Here is a 13,449-nt window from a genome sequence, read left to right as displayed (position 1 = left end):
TGTAGTGGAGGATTGAACTTTCACGAAGGAAATTTGAGAGAACAATGATAAGAGGAAGAGAGAGAAAGAGATATGTTGCTATCTCAGGCGGTTGGGAATGGCTTGATTCTCGAGTCGAGAGTGGTTTCGAGAAATGATTGATATTGATCGTCAACCTGTCTGGTGCCAGACTCTAGAAGGCCAGGAGAACACAGGCTTTTATCCTATATACAAGAGTCTTATCGCTGGGCATGCACCTGTTAATCGAGATTTCACCTGGGGGAGTCGGTGGGGTAGCGATAACAATCCAGTCGTACCGACTACCAGTAACCTAGTATCGATTACCCCATAGTCTGCGCCAATTACCCTATGGACTGGACGGATTACCCTATAAACAGAACGAATTACCCTATAACTTCTCGATAAGAGCTGGGCGAATGTGCTACAACGGCAAGATGACACAAGCATGAGGGCACACCAAGGGACCGTGTCCCCAGGGTTGACATTGCCCAAAGTGGAAATTCTGGGCGGCGACAGCTTAGCTCGCATTTTGCCATGTTCTACCGCCTTTTTGAGCACCTTCTGGGCACAACCACGCCTATCGAAAAGAAGATGAATCGGTTGCAAGCGCTGGTTGGGATGCAGGTCCTTGATTGACTCAGTCGCTTTCGAGGATAGTTTGGAACAACGGCGTGGACGCGTCAGACTTGGGGGTCAGGTCCAGGGAAGAAAACTTCGGAATGCGGGGACGGCGGTGAACGATCCCCGTCGGGGCGGGAAACTCGCATCAGGTGGAGCAAATGTTCCAGCTTCTCTGGACTCCCCAGGTCAAACATGTATTCCGCAAATTTGGCTTCGTTTCCATATCATTCCCTCATCTCGCGGCTCCGCGCAAAGATGTTCGCAGCAGAGCACATGCGGATCCGATCCGTAGGTGTCATCAAAACGCCTTGGTACAGACACCAACCAATGATCCCCCCACAGAAACTCGAGCCATCTTCTTAGGCAATGACATCTGCAGCAACCTTTGGATGGTCTAGCAAGCCTTTTCTGAAATTCCAGTAACTGGCGCGGATGGGATCATACTTTGTCGCCAAAAGATCCAGCGCCTTTCTGGCCTCTTCCTTGCTGTTTTCCTCCTCCGCATAGATATCGGCCAGGAGATCCAGGGCGTGACTTGAGTACACCTCTTCGGGCCTCTGCACATCAGCGAATTCCAAGGCAAAGTCTTTGAGGGTCGACTTGGGCATTCCAGCTGCGCGAACGATGCCCAAGACGTAGTTCCATGGGCTCTGGTTCTGCGGAGCCTTGCGAATAGCTGATTTGGTGTATCTGTCGTACAATGGTCAGCGTCTTGCATAGGCATGATGGCCAATGATGAGTGACATACTCAATCTCCCGCTGGACAATGTCCTCGCTTGGTTTCCCCTTGCGGCCTTCGACTACCAGGTAGTAGCGGTGGTTCCAAGCCGAGTTGTTGCGCACATCATCTTCGATCATGCCGTGCGTCCACTCGAGTTCCTCTGGCTTATCGAACAAATCGAAGCGCTTGACTAGCCATTGCCTGTAGCTCCACACGTGATAGTTCTTTGAGTCCTGCTCCAGCATTTTGTCGATGAATTCGGCTTCGCCTTCTGGCGAGCCAAGGGCATCGATGATGGTGTGTCTATGATGCCATATCTGGTAGTTTTTGAGGTGCTTCAGCGCAGTCGGATTGAGCCACGCAATCTCATCCTGCAGCGATCTACCAATTGCAGAAACAGTCTTGGCGCGATACAGCCTGCAGAAGGTAAGCCATGGTGTTGGTGTTGGTGTTGGTGTTGGTTTTCCATGTGTCACCGTGGGCACGCCCTCTTTCTCTTTCCCGAGGCACCTTCCACAGACACACGAACAGGAACACAAAGACGACGTACCAGACAGTGTAATGGGCGGGGTTCATGCTGATGATGTGCTCCGTAAGCCCAAGCACCCGCTCGCTAAACTCATTCCTCGCCATGACGGCGCGCAAGTAGCCCATGGCCTCGCTGTACTCATCCGTATATGCAATGGCAGCCAGCGGGTGAAGGCCACCATCATCCTGGGGCAGCGGCTCAATGTCCGCCCAAGTCTCATCGTCATGGTACGAGATGGGCATATTGTCAGCCTCTCGAGCTCTACTTGGCCGAGCACGTGCAAAAGGATGTGGGAGTAGTACGCGTAGCAGGAGCAATGGTGAGCGAAACAGCGCCGCGAGCCAGTTGCCAATGAAGTCAATCAAGTTCATGGTGGGGGCCCGGGGGAAGTAGCTAAAGTACCTATGACGGGGGGGGCGCGCCTTGCTGCTTGGCGAACACCGTGCCTTTTGAATCCTCGCGACCGAACAATAGCAAGCATTGCACTGCCTACTTGCGGCTGTCGCCTGCATCCCTTTGTGACGGACGATTTTTCTTGGATTTACACGGCAAGCAGCTACAATTCATCATCACACCTCACTGCAAAGTAACAAAGGAGCCCGGCTCATCATGCGCTCTTTCCCACCACTCTTGTTCTACATATTCCTATGGTAGGTACACGAAGCAAGCGTGCCCTAGTTGACCCTGCTATCCCAAAGCAAGGACTTTTTGATGCCCACACATGTCGTGTCCTCCAGCCAGCTGAGCATGGGTAAAGCTTGACCTTAGCCCACCGCTCATGTCCCTCACTCTTTTCTAGACCGACCGATAAAATAGTACAGATGATGGAGGGCTGCCAAAAAGATGCGCCTCTTCCGCATGGTCGCTCATTCCCATACCAGAGGCTAACAAAGCAAACAAGCACAAATAATAAGACAGCCGCCGTGCTCTTCTTTGCCCTCCGCGTCTTTGTTCCAGCGAAATCCATCTCAACGTGATCATTGTTGTTGTTGTTGTGAGACCGGGTCTTCAAGCATGAAGCAATCAACTGCTCAAAACGCCAAATCCTCATGCAAGCCACCCAACACGAAGAAAGGGCCCCCAAGCTAGGAGATTGTGGGGATGAGAGGAAAAAGCAGGGCGGCAGAACGATGTAAAATAATGTTAAGAGAGACGAATAGAGGGTGAAGGGTAAGGAAGATGAAAAGAAAGGCTTAGTTGAGGAAGCCTTTGCAGCCAATGGATCCGCAGAGACAAGGAATACGATCTGTGGCGTCCATCTCGCGCTCGAATTTGTAGTCGTACGTAAGCTCCTCATCTGCGTTACCGTTAGCAAAACTTCACTCGAGTCACCCGGAAGAGAAAAGTGCGTCATACCTTGACTGATGTCCCGAAGAGCATAAATGACGATACGCTTCGACGTGTCCACGCGAATGATCTTAGCCGTGCAGTTGGGCGTGCAGCTGTGGTTGATGAACCGAGCGATGCCACCCATTTTCGTTGCATCAATGACAGTATCTTCATCAATACGAAAGAGGTAACTCGATCCAACGCCTTGCTGGTCATACTTGGCTTCCCGTAGATCGGCGACTCGCTGCCGGACCTTTTCACCCACATATTCGATGATCATGTCGTTGGCTGCAATATTCTCCTCTGCGTAGAGGCCCCAGTTGTGAATGGCAGATCGGTCAAACTTGACGAGCTTCTTTCGCTTCTTAAGTTGATTGAAGCGTAGAGCATCACCATCGGCACCAGACATGTTCTTCGAGATGTTGATGTCGTTGACCATGCGACGGTTGTTGGCGCGATTAGCGCGCGAATTGGCGGTAGAGGCCTTGTTGGAACCCGTGGAAAACTTGAAGCCCTCGACCGAGATGACACTTCGCTCTTCTTGTTTCGCTCGGCGTTGGCGCTCCTCTCGCTCCTCTTGGACGCGAATACGATGCGGCAAGTATTTCGACTTCTCTGATTCGCGAATCTTTTTGACACCTTCGGTTCTGGCACAACCTGTCGAGTTGGGAACATAGTATCCCTTGATTTTGGTCTCTGAGCGCGAAACGCCTTCCTCGCCGCTGGGGCGGTTGAGATGCTTGATTGACTTCTGCTTCCATGCCCAGATCTGAGCATCTCCAATCTTCGCTGCCGGTGTGGATGCCAACGCTGACTTGAGGTATTTGAGGTCCTCTTCGTCTTTGATCATATGCTGCCATCCGTCGATGTCCATCACCACGCTTAGATCGTCCTCAACCGTCTTGCGAGGAATGTCGGAAGATACTCCCCAGTTGACAGAAGTCCGGTCGTCCTCTTCTGGCGTCTCCTCACTTACTACTTCTTCGATGATTGGCTCTTCTTCCTTGGTCTCAGTAGGATCGTCGTCTGTTGGTCTCGCAGGCTCTGTGATCTCGGCTTTTGCGGCCTTTGCCTCCTCTTCAAGCTGCTTCTTCGTCTTCTTCTTCGGTTTCGCAGCGGCCTGTTTCTTCTTGAGGGACTTGAATGTCTCAGGGATCTCGGTTGTCTCAATCGATCTGAGCGCTTCGTCATCCTGTGTGATGACTACTGCGGGTTCAAGTTTGTCACCCGCGCTTGCTTCCACGCCAAAGATTGCGTCCGCTTCTTGTTCAATCTTTCTAAGTCTCCTGAAGCCCTTCAATGCTTTGTCGGCCTTCTTCCAGATTGGGGATGAACGTGGCAGGATAGCAAGCACCTGTTCCAGCTCTTTCTCAGCCATGTTCTCAGGATCCTTGTGGATGCAATGAGCAAGCAGGCTTCTCGCATGCGAGTCATCCATCTCATCATCGCTGTCTTCGCCCCAACCGGTTTCAATACGCCGCCTCTTTGCACGGTGAGCCCTGGACGATTGTTCCTCCTCGTCCTCGACGTCTGTTGAGGGAGCGCGGCTGATTGGACGGCTTTCCTGTTCCTCCGTTGCGCGTGTCAACTCGCTGCGTCTCTCATCGTCCGACTCGTCCGGCTCGAACATTTCGATCATTTGGCGATGCAGACCGCGCGCAATCTTGGGTTTAGGAGCAGACGCCTTTCTTCTTTCGTCTGCGAAAGCATTGACAATCCGAGGAGCCTTCTTGCCGCGTTGTCGGTTTCCGTCAAATGCGCCGAGTGCCCTTCGGCCTCGACCAGTAAAGCCAGCATTGCGGGACCTAGGTGTCGAGGCACTGAATGCCTCCAAACCAGGTGCCAAGAGCGCTGGTGGTCGTACATCGTCTTCCTTCCTTGGTGGGCCCGGGATGTTGAGTCTTTGGCGCTTTTCCTTGTGTAAGTCAGGATCCAACAACTCTAAGATTGTGGGCGCAGCCAGACGAGTTTTGATGTCGCTGAGGAGCTTCTCCTGGAGCTCCTGCCTCATTGTTTCCAAAGCTGCCATTACAGGATCCAGCGAATCTGCCCGCTGCTTCTTCTCCAATTCTAGATCTTCCGCCTCTTCTCGAGCTATCCGATCTTCTATGGCTTTTCGCTTGTTATCCGCTACCACGCGCTCCGGACTGGGGCTTCGTTCGTAGTCTGGATCGCCGTATTGGTTGCACTCCATGTTCATGACATAGGTAAACAGAGCCTGCATGTGACACTCGCGATAGCACCGCACCGTCTCATCTTCACCTCGTTTAGACTCCTCGAACAACACATAGTATCCGGTTGGGTCACATCGTACGGCTGACCAGCGAAAAGCTCTCAGCCGCTTCTTGAGATGGTCGATAGTCGTGCTAAGCACGGGCACATAGGCATGCGCAATGAAGAGATATGGCTTCCGCTTGAGTGTGGGCTTGATTGGCTCTTTCTCGATGAGGTACGACAGTGCCGCCTTGCGAGTAAGTGGTTCTCGGGCTATCGGTATCGGCGGTCGCGCACCTCTGCCAGATGGGCCTTTGGGTACATTTGCTGGTAGATCGAAGTTTCCAGGGTTTGTTGGGGCTGTTGAGTGTGCCGTTTTTGCAGCAAGCTTGGCTCGTAGCTTCTCCTCCTCTTTGCGTGTCTGTTGCACTGCCAATTGCAGTAATTTAGCGCATCTTCGTCCCTCGCGATCCGAATGAACCTTGATTACGTGTTGGCCAATGCGCTGATTCGTCCCTTCTCGCTCAGCGCGCTTCGCGGAGGTGGATGCTTTGATCCCTGTCACACCCCTCGCAGGCGCAGTGTCGCGGTACTTCACAAGACAGATTCCAAGGGGACTACCGTTGTCGGGATGAACTTGATTGCGGAGGGATTCCACCTCGCCGTACGTGGAGAAGAAGCCACGCAATTGCGCATCTGGCGTCAATGGGTCGAACCCGGTTGCCACGACTTGTGTCGCCGGGCCCGGTCCACATGAGATGCGGGGATCAAACGAGTAGGGCTTTGCGACATAAGGTGCTATGCGGAGTTTCGACTTGGGAGCCGCCGGGCCCACCGTCTTCACAACGTGATTGCCGGTGGTGTAGCCAGCAATAGCCAGCCGAGGGTCTGGAGGTGGAGATGGGTCGCCCTGCAACACAAGTCAAGTTAGCCTTAGCGTCACAGGACGACCACATCTGTAGTTTCATGTACAACCTTCACGTACCTTATCCAGTATGAGATTGTATTTGGCTGTCCTGCTCTGCTTTGCCTTCTTATCGAGCTTCGGGTCGAGGAGGGGATCGTAGGTCAGTCGCTGACCCAAAACACCGTCTGCAGGGAAGACGGATATGCGTGTCTCAGGCGGTGTGTGTACGGGCGTGATGGTGCTCGGGCCGACGGTCGACGCACTCGCTGGTGGCGGGCGAGCAGAAGCAGAGGCTGCGTACATCGTCTCATACGAGGGTTTGGCAGACCGCGGGCTAGGCAGCTTGCCGGGAGGAGATGAGTCTGAGCTGGTCAATGGGGTGAGGGCGCTGAGGGCAGTGGGGTGGCCAGCACGCGACATGGCAGAGGGCGCTGAGAAAGTCGACGAGGCGTGTGTTGGAGTCGAGCAGGCCGAGTCAACGTCGCTTAGCAGCTCGCGTGGCTGCTGCGCATCGTTGGTGTGTGTGGGTGACGGTACGTTAATTCTCGCCCTCGGCCTGCGCGCGTCCCGGCCCGCGAACGGCGCTATAGCAGTTGACGGGGTGGTAGTAGTAGTATTAGTAGTAGTAGTGGTGGTGGTGGTGGTGGCGGTGGCAGTATATGAAGGAAAGGGCAAAGTCGCGCGCTGCGAAGCTGCCCGTCGAAGTGTCCGGGCGTTTCTTTCGCCGCGTCTGTTCTTGGACATGGACTCGATGCCAGAGCGGCCGTCTGATGGCTCCCACCGTAGAGGCGCTTCCGCACACCGCAAATGGATGCGTTGCCTTAGCGGACCTTTGACTGCGCCATTGCTGTGCAGAACGGTAGATGAGGGAGCGAAAGCAACAAGAAGGAAGGGGAGGAGGCGAGGGGGGCAGCGCGTCGCAGACTGCTATGGTTGCTGCAGACAGATGCAGGATGCACACCAGGATGCAGCCAACGCGCGCAGACGCGGTGAAGACGTGTCAGGCCCAGCAGCGGCGGCCAGAGAGCGTGCGGGCTAGGGGAAGAAGATCGGGTTGAGATGGGCGAGGAGCTGGCGGCGGTCTGCACGCGCAGTCAGGGCTTGTATGGGGGAAGGGGAGGGGGAGAGGGGGAAGACGGCCGCCGTCGAGGAATGTGAGGTTCGCAGATGAGGTCGGGATGGTTGCGCTCGGACGGCTGCTAGCTTTGGCTCAAAGGAAAAGAAATAGGAGACGCCAGCACTTGCACTTCAGCCCTCTCTCACAGGCCCCCTCCCGAAAGGAAAGAAGAAAAAAAAAGAAAAAAAACTGCCACCAGCCTAACTATAACGCCTCTGATATATGCCCATGTATCGCGCAATCTGCTGCCTCACTTGCCCACAGTGATGTTTTGTTCTGGCGTGTTCGAGCAAGGCAATCGCTCATGCGCAAGCCAGTCGGAACCTTGCACTTGGAACCTACGCCCTCTATAGTACAGCAAGCGTCGTCGCCATCGCCGTCGACTTCGCATCTCTACTGTTATGGTCCAGACCAGCACTATCGTTCACATTGACACATGGGCCAGAAATCATACTGCAGCAAACGCATGGCTGTCTAGAGTACATGTCCTCTTCTTCTCAACGCTGCATAGGGTATGTAGTAATTATGTCATTGCGCCTCACACAAGCACGTGCTTGTTGGACGACATCACCGTGCCAGAACGGATCACTTGTATGACTCAATGCCTCGAGGGGAAAGACGGTTCCGCCTTTATCATTGTCTAGAGTAGGCAAACTGCAGCACTCGTCACTGGTCTTTGTTTGAGAAACCTCGGAGAATCTTGCTTGTAACCAACCATGCCGAATCTCATGCCTTGTTCACTGCATCCTTCCTCCTGGCATCCCATCTAGTCAACAAACTTTCCCTCGACCCATCCCCGCCGCTTAACCCCCAATTCGACCGCCGCATTGCCCCAGTCTGTCCCATGGTTATGCCCCTCATTGCCTCCCTTTCCTCCAATCCCCGCCCTCATCAACCCCTGCTCGTCACTCAACAGCGTCAACAACCCAAAGATGACAGGCACGTTGTTATCCAACTGCAACCGCATGAGCCCATGGCTGACAGCGTCGGAGATGTATTCAAAATGCATCGTCTCTCCCTTGATGAGCACGCCGATTGCGATTATGGCATCAAAGGGGGATGTCGAGGTTTTGGACGCCGTGGACGGCATCGATGCCGAGAGCGAGGTGAGGTCCGACGTGGAACCTAGGAGGTCGGCGGCTGCACCGACGATGCCAGTGGACGAGGATTGCACCTGGGAGGCAGAGTAGAGTCTGAGAGTTGCCTCGTTAGTATGTCTCTCTCCCCACGTTTTCCTGCTAGAAAGGCGGGTGTGTGGGCGGAGACACGTACTGCTTCACTGCGTACGGCAGTTCATAGCTTCCTGGTACGGTCTGTATGACAATATTTTCCTCCTTCACTCCCGCTTGTGCGAGCGCCTTCTTCGTGCCGTCGAGGAGCGCATCAATGATTTTGGTATTCCACCGCGCGTGGATGATACCAATTCGCAGTCCAGAGCCTGCGAATCATGAGCCTGTGCCTTGGCCTTCAAGCGGGGTGGGGAGTGCATGGTGGGGTTGAATCTCACCATCGTACGTCTTGGCTGCGCCGGGGCCTTTGAGAGTAGTCATATCGAGGCTCTTTGTGGGCACTGTCGTTGTGATTGCCTATTATCTCGGTGGTTTAATGGTCCAGTGGGCGGTGGGGGTACCTATCATGGCTTGGGCAGCCGAAGAATGCAGGAACAGCGCCTTGCTCCTCTATGTAAGCTGCCCCGCAAGCGGCGGACAGGGGTCCTCCCTCCCGTCGAATAGTGCCATCGCCCCAGCTTCGTGAAACAGCCCGTTGATCGCCATATCAATGAATTGTGCAATCGGGTTGACAGTAAAATTTGTTGGAAGTAATTGTTTTTTTTTTTCATTCCAGACCTCGCCATGGCAGGCCTGCATACAAAAGGTGCTAACATCTGCCCGTTCCTACATTGCCGTAAATCCATACATGTCCGTTCACGAGCTACATTCCAAAGCTTTGCTTTATAATCATCAATAACACCAAGCAATGTCCAAAAACTCTTTCGCAGAGGTATATTCTCAATCGTACACACATCGTCTACTCGACAGTAACCGATTTGGCAAGGTTACGGGGCATGTCCACGTTCAGGCCCTCAGCAACAGCCATCCAGTATGCCATAAGCTGGAGAGGGATGACGTTAATCAAGCCCTGCAAGCAGTCCACGTTCCTGGGCACCTCAATCTTGTCGGTCTTGTCGTTAGGAAACTCAGGGTCGTTCTCATTGCAGATGATAATTGGTCGTCCACTACGGGCAATGACTTGCTGGTAGGCGTTGAGCGACTTGGCAAAAATCTCATCACGGGTGAGGATCATGACGATGGGAAGGTTCTCATCAACAAGAGCCAAGACACCGTGCTTGAGCTCACCAGACATGACCGCTTCGCAGTGGAGGTAGGAGATTTCCTTGATCTTGAGAGCACCCTCGAGGGCGGTGGCGTGCTGGGAGCCGCGACCGAGTAGTAGCAAGCTCTTCTGGTTCTTGAAGCGCTCGCAGAGCTTCTTGATGGGCTGGTCGAGCTTGAGCACCTCCTTGAACTGGTCGGAGATCTTCGTGAGACCGTCCATGATCTCGGCGCGCCTCTGCTGCTTGGATGCACGGTCCTCACTAAGAGAGAGTGCGAACATGACCATGCATACGAACTGGGAAGTGTACGCCTTGGTGGAGGCAACACCGATCTCGGGGCCAGCATTGATGTGAACACCGCAGTGGGTGAGAAGAGAAATGGAGGAACCGACATTGTTGACGATACCAACAGTCAAGGCACCACGCTCCAAGCAGTAGCGGAGAGCCATGAGCGAGTCGGCAGTCTCACCAGATTGCGAAACGAAGACGCAAGTGTCATCACGGAAGACAGGGGCTTGGCGATCCAAGAAGTCAGAGGCCAACTCAACCGCAATTGGGATCTCCGTGAGCTCTTCAAAGATACCACGAACGGCCATGCAAGAGTGGTAAGAAGTACCACAGGCAATGAAGATGATTCTTCGGCATCGCCTAATGGTGGAGAGGTATTGGCGTAGGCCACCAAGGGTGACGGTCTTGTTCACGGCGTCGAGACGTCCACGCATAGCGTTAACGACGGACTCGGGCTGCTCAAAAATCTCCTTCTGCATGAAGTGGTCGAAGCGGCCCTTCATGATTTCCTGGAGCTGGATCTCCAAGGTCTGGATCGTACGCACGTTGGACGATCCGTCATCCTTGTGTAGGCGATGGATGTTCAATGAACCCTCATGGATGTGTGCAATATCGTCGTCCTCAAGGTACAGAACCTTCTTGGTGTGCTCGACGATAGAGGAGGGGTCCGAAGACAGGAAGAACTCGGTGGGCATCGGGACACCGTCGTCGGAAAGGAAGGCTCGTGATTGCGAGCGGTGGAGGAGCGATTTGTCTGGAGGAGCGAGAAGGGTGTTGCCCTTCTTCAGGGCGACGTTGTGAGAAGCGCTCTCGGCGGGAAGCGCACCACCCTCATCGTTGTACTCGACGTCGACAAAGTCGACTTTCATCTTCTTCTGTGTTCGCACACCAATGACGAGCGGAGAACCCTTACGGGCAGCCACCACTTCGTGGGGGAAGTGGACCGACTTGAGGAGAAGACCAAAGGCGCCCTGGAGCTCCTTGATCACAGCCTTGACCAGGCTCGGGAAGCTGAGGTCGGGGTGCTCGTTGTAGATGTATTTTGTGAGCTTGGCGATAGCCTCTGTGTCAGTCTCGGTCTCGAACTTGAAGCCCTTGCCCTCAAGGAGGACCTTGAGCTCCTTGTAGTTTGTGATGATTCCATTGTGGACCACTGAGAACTCCCAGTTGGGGTCAGACCTGGCGGTACCGAGTCAGCAAATGCTCATGATGGCAGCTGGCACGGGTATGCTAATGACGTACCTGTGGGGATGGCAGTTGACACGCGATGGTGGGCCGTGAGTGGCCCACCGAGTGTGTGCAATACCGGCGTGTGAGTCGAAGACCTTGGTCAGGTCAAAGTTCTGCTCCTCGACCAGCTTCTTGAGCGAAGCGACCTTGCCGACCTCCTTGACGGCAAAGACCTCGTTCTTCTTGTCTCCGTCGATGGCGAGACCGGCCGAGTCGTAACCACGGTACTCTAGGCGTTGCAGACCTGTGGGAGCCAGCTGTTAGCCACTATTACTACTACTAGCTGCCAGGGCCCCACCAGAGCATTGCCGACAGCTCGGAAGGAAAGACGGAGGGGGTCAGGAAAGCCTACCATTGATCAATGTGTCGAGAATGTACTTCCTGTCCTTCTCCACCAGGTAGTTGATGTAACCGAAGATACCGCTGCACGCATTGTTTGTCAGTTCTTGCTTTCTTTGTGCAACACCATGCGTACCCCTCGAGGGCGGGGTGGGGGGGGGACGGGGAGGGGAAGGCAAACTCACCACATGGCGAAGTAACGAATGGACTATAGTAGGCGTGCAGAGAAACGATTGTCAGGTGGGGTGGTATTTGTGGGGTGGGAGAGGAAATTGGCAATCAAGTCAAGGGTATGGGTCGCTGTGAAGGATAGATGGTGTGAGAAGAGCAAAAGGCGGTGTTGGTTGTTTGACTTTATATCTTTCAGGCCAAGCACCCCAGTGTTGCCCTCTCCACTCTTCCCCCTCTGTTAGCTGCAGTCGCTCGCCAAAGCAGCCATACGCAGCGGCCTGTGGCGTTCGCCTCAACCGTCCTTGAATCTCTACTTTCCGTCTCCACCCCCCCGCCAACAAAAGATTCGCACGCACCACAGTGGCCGTACCTACCCTACCCTACCCTACCACTACCACTAGAGTACCACTACCACTCTACCTAGAGTATGTACTATGTAGATACAGTTGCATTGTCGGGTAACAGGCTCACTCCCAGTCTCTGACTCTCTGCAACCTCGCTCTCTCGTTCCCCTATTTCGTCATTTCTTTTTTCCTGCCGACAGGGCTACGATCGGACATGTGGATTCCCCGCCTCCGTCGTCCACCAATGGCGGGCGCCCGTTGCACCTGCTCTGATCGCCCGCTATACTCTCGTTTCAGGGACCAGAAGGCGCAGCAGCTGAAAATAGCAGCATTAGGGCTATTTTCTCGACCGTCTTCCTATCTATAACCATAAATCCCAGCCGTGAAGTCTCTGTTGAGTCTTGACCATGGATGCTGCCAAGGTATCTATGTACTCCTCGGCAGCTAGCGATTCGTGTACCTAGGTAGGTAGGTACAGAGGTAGTTGGCAACCCGTTGCCACCTTCCATGGTGTGGTGAAAGAGTCTTCGAGTGCCGGTAACAGGCTTTTGTCTAGGATCTAGAAAGTCGATACTAGGAAAAAGTTGAGGGCATGGATTGCTTGCCCACAAGACTTTGCCATTCTGCTAGGTGGGACTACTGTGTATGTACTGTACAAGCAAATGCTCGACACGTTGCGTCAGTAACGACATGCTCTTTTAGGTATAGCTTCGCATTGGACACTTGAACACAAGCTCAACCATGCCATCTAAGACCTTTCTGGCGGCCGATACAAGATGACAAGACAACATGGGCACCTAGGTAGGAGGGTACCAAGACATCTTGGTCCTCTACCGCTCTCCTCTGTTGATCCTGCACCACGACGGGAGGCGAATCTGCATTCATCATATCGTATGACGGCTACCTAGTCCATCGTTTTACTTGCATACCTAGCTACACTATCTTGACCGCCTGAACTTTGAAGCTGGTTGTGAATACGAGACATGCCGCTAATGCAGCGCCATTCTCATCAGCCGCAGCTTCAGCCTCGCCATCAGACTTGTCACCAGTACCAATGCGGCCTCTTCGCGCCCTGCATGTACATAGCTCAAGGCTATCTATGTGCATGTCGTGGGTGGTAGAATGATGCTGTCTGGCTACCCGTCCTGAATCTGTCATCGTCTGCACACACACACATATATATATATGTATATATACGAGATGAATGATATCATTTGCCATCCAGTAAGCGCGTAAAAGTATCCGCGGCTCTCCCATCTTCACCTGCCCATGACAGCAATATCATAAGTACATTGATTATTTAC

The 13,449-nt window shown here is 53.7% G+C and overlaps 4 protein-coding genes across 4 annotated transcripts; all 4 read right to left on the bottom strand.

The window, feature by feature from the left end:
- Positions 1-980: 980 nt before the first annotated feature.
- On the bottom strand, positions 981-2,242 carry IAQ61_001731 (uncharacterized protein; the record flags this gene model as incomplete). The annotated part of the gene is made up of 3 exons (XM_003833552.2): positions 981-1,311; positions 1,370-1,759; positions 1,893-2,242. The coding sequence occupies 3 exons, from the start codon at positions 2,240-2,242 to the stop codon at positions 981-983; spliced, it is 1,071 nt and encodes a 356-aa protein (XP_003833600.1).
- An 822-nt stretch (positions 2,243-3,064) lies between these two features.
- IAQ61_001730 (uncharacterized protein) lies at positions 3,065-6,741 on the bottom strand (the record flags this gene model as incomplete). Its single annotated transcript, XM_066095241.1, has 4 exons — positions 3,065-3,168; positions 3,228-6,324; positions 6,400-6,683; positions 6,735-6,741. The coding sequence occupies 4 exons, from the start codon at positions 6,739-6,741 to the stop codon at positions 3,065-3,067; spliced, it is 3,492 nt and encodes a 1,163-aa protein (XP_065954725.1).
- A 1,168-nt stretch (positions 6,742-7,909) lies between these two features.
- IAQ61_001729 (uncharacterized protein) lies at positions 7,910-8,988 on the bottom strand (the record flags this gene model as incomplete). The annotated part of the gene is made up of 3 exons (XM_003833550.2): positions 7,910-8,631; positions 8,711-8,876; positions 8,946-8,988. 3 exons carry the CDS (start codon positions 8,986-8,988, stop codon positions 8,205-8,207), a joined length of 636 nt encoding a protein of 211 aa, XP_003833598.1. The 3' UTR covers positions 7,910-8,204.
- Positions 8,989-9,466: 478 nt separating this feature from the next.
- Positions 9,467-11,820, bottom strand: GFA1 (glutamine--fructose-6-phosphate transaminase (isomerizing); the record flags this gene model as incomplete). Its single annotated transcript, XM_066095240.1, has 4 exons — positions 9,467-11,240; positions 11,304-11,535; positions 11,644-11,714; positions 11,816-11,820. 4 exons carry the CDS (start codon positions 11,818-11,820, stop codon positions 9,467-9,469), a joined length of 2,082 nt encoding a protein of 693 aa, XP_065954724.1.
- Between the last annotated feature and the right edge of the window lie 1,629 nt (positions 11,821-13,449).

This window comes from Plenodomus lingam (assembly GCF_022343315.1).
Source record: "Plenodomus lingam strain CAN1 chromosome Unknown contig_13, whole genome shotgun sequence".
NCBI classification, from domain to species: domain Eukaryota; kingdom Fungi; phylum Ascomycota; class Dothideomycetes; order Pleosporales; family Leptosphaeriaceae; genus Plenodomus; species Plenodomus lingam.
Note: the sequence above shows the minus strand (reverse complement) of the source record. Positions and strands in the feature narration are given on the sequence as shown.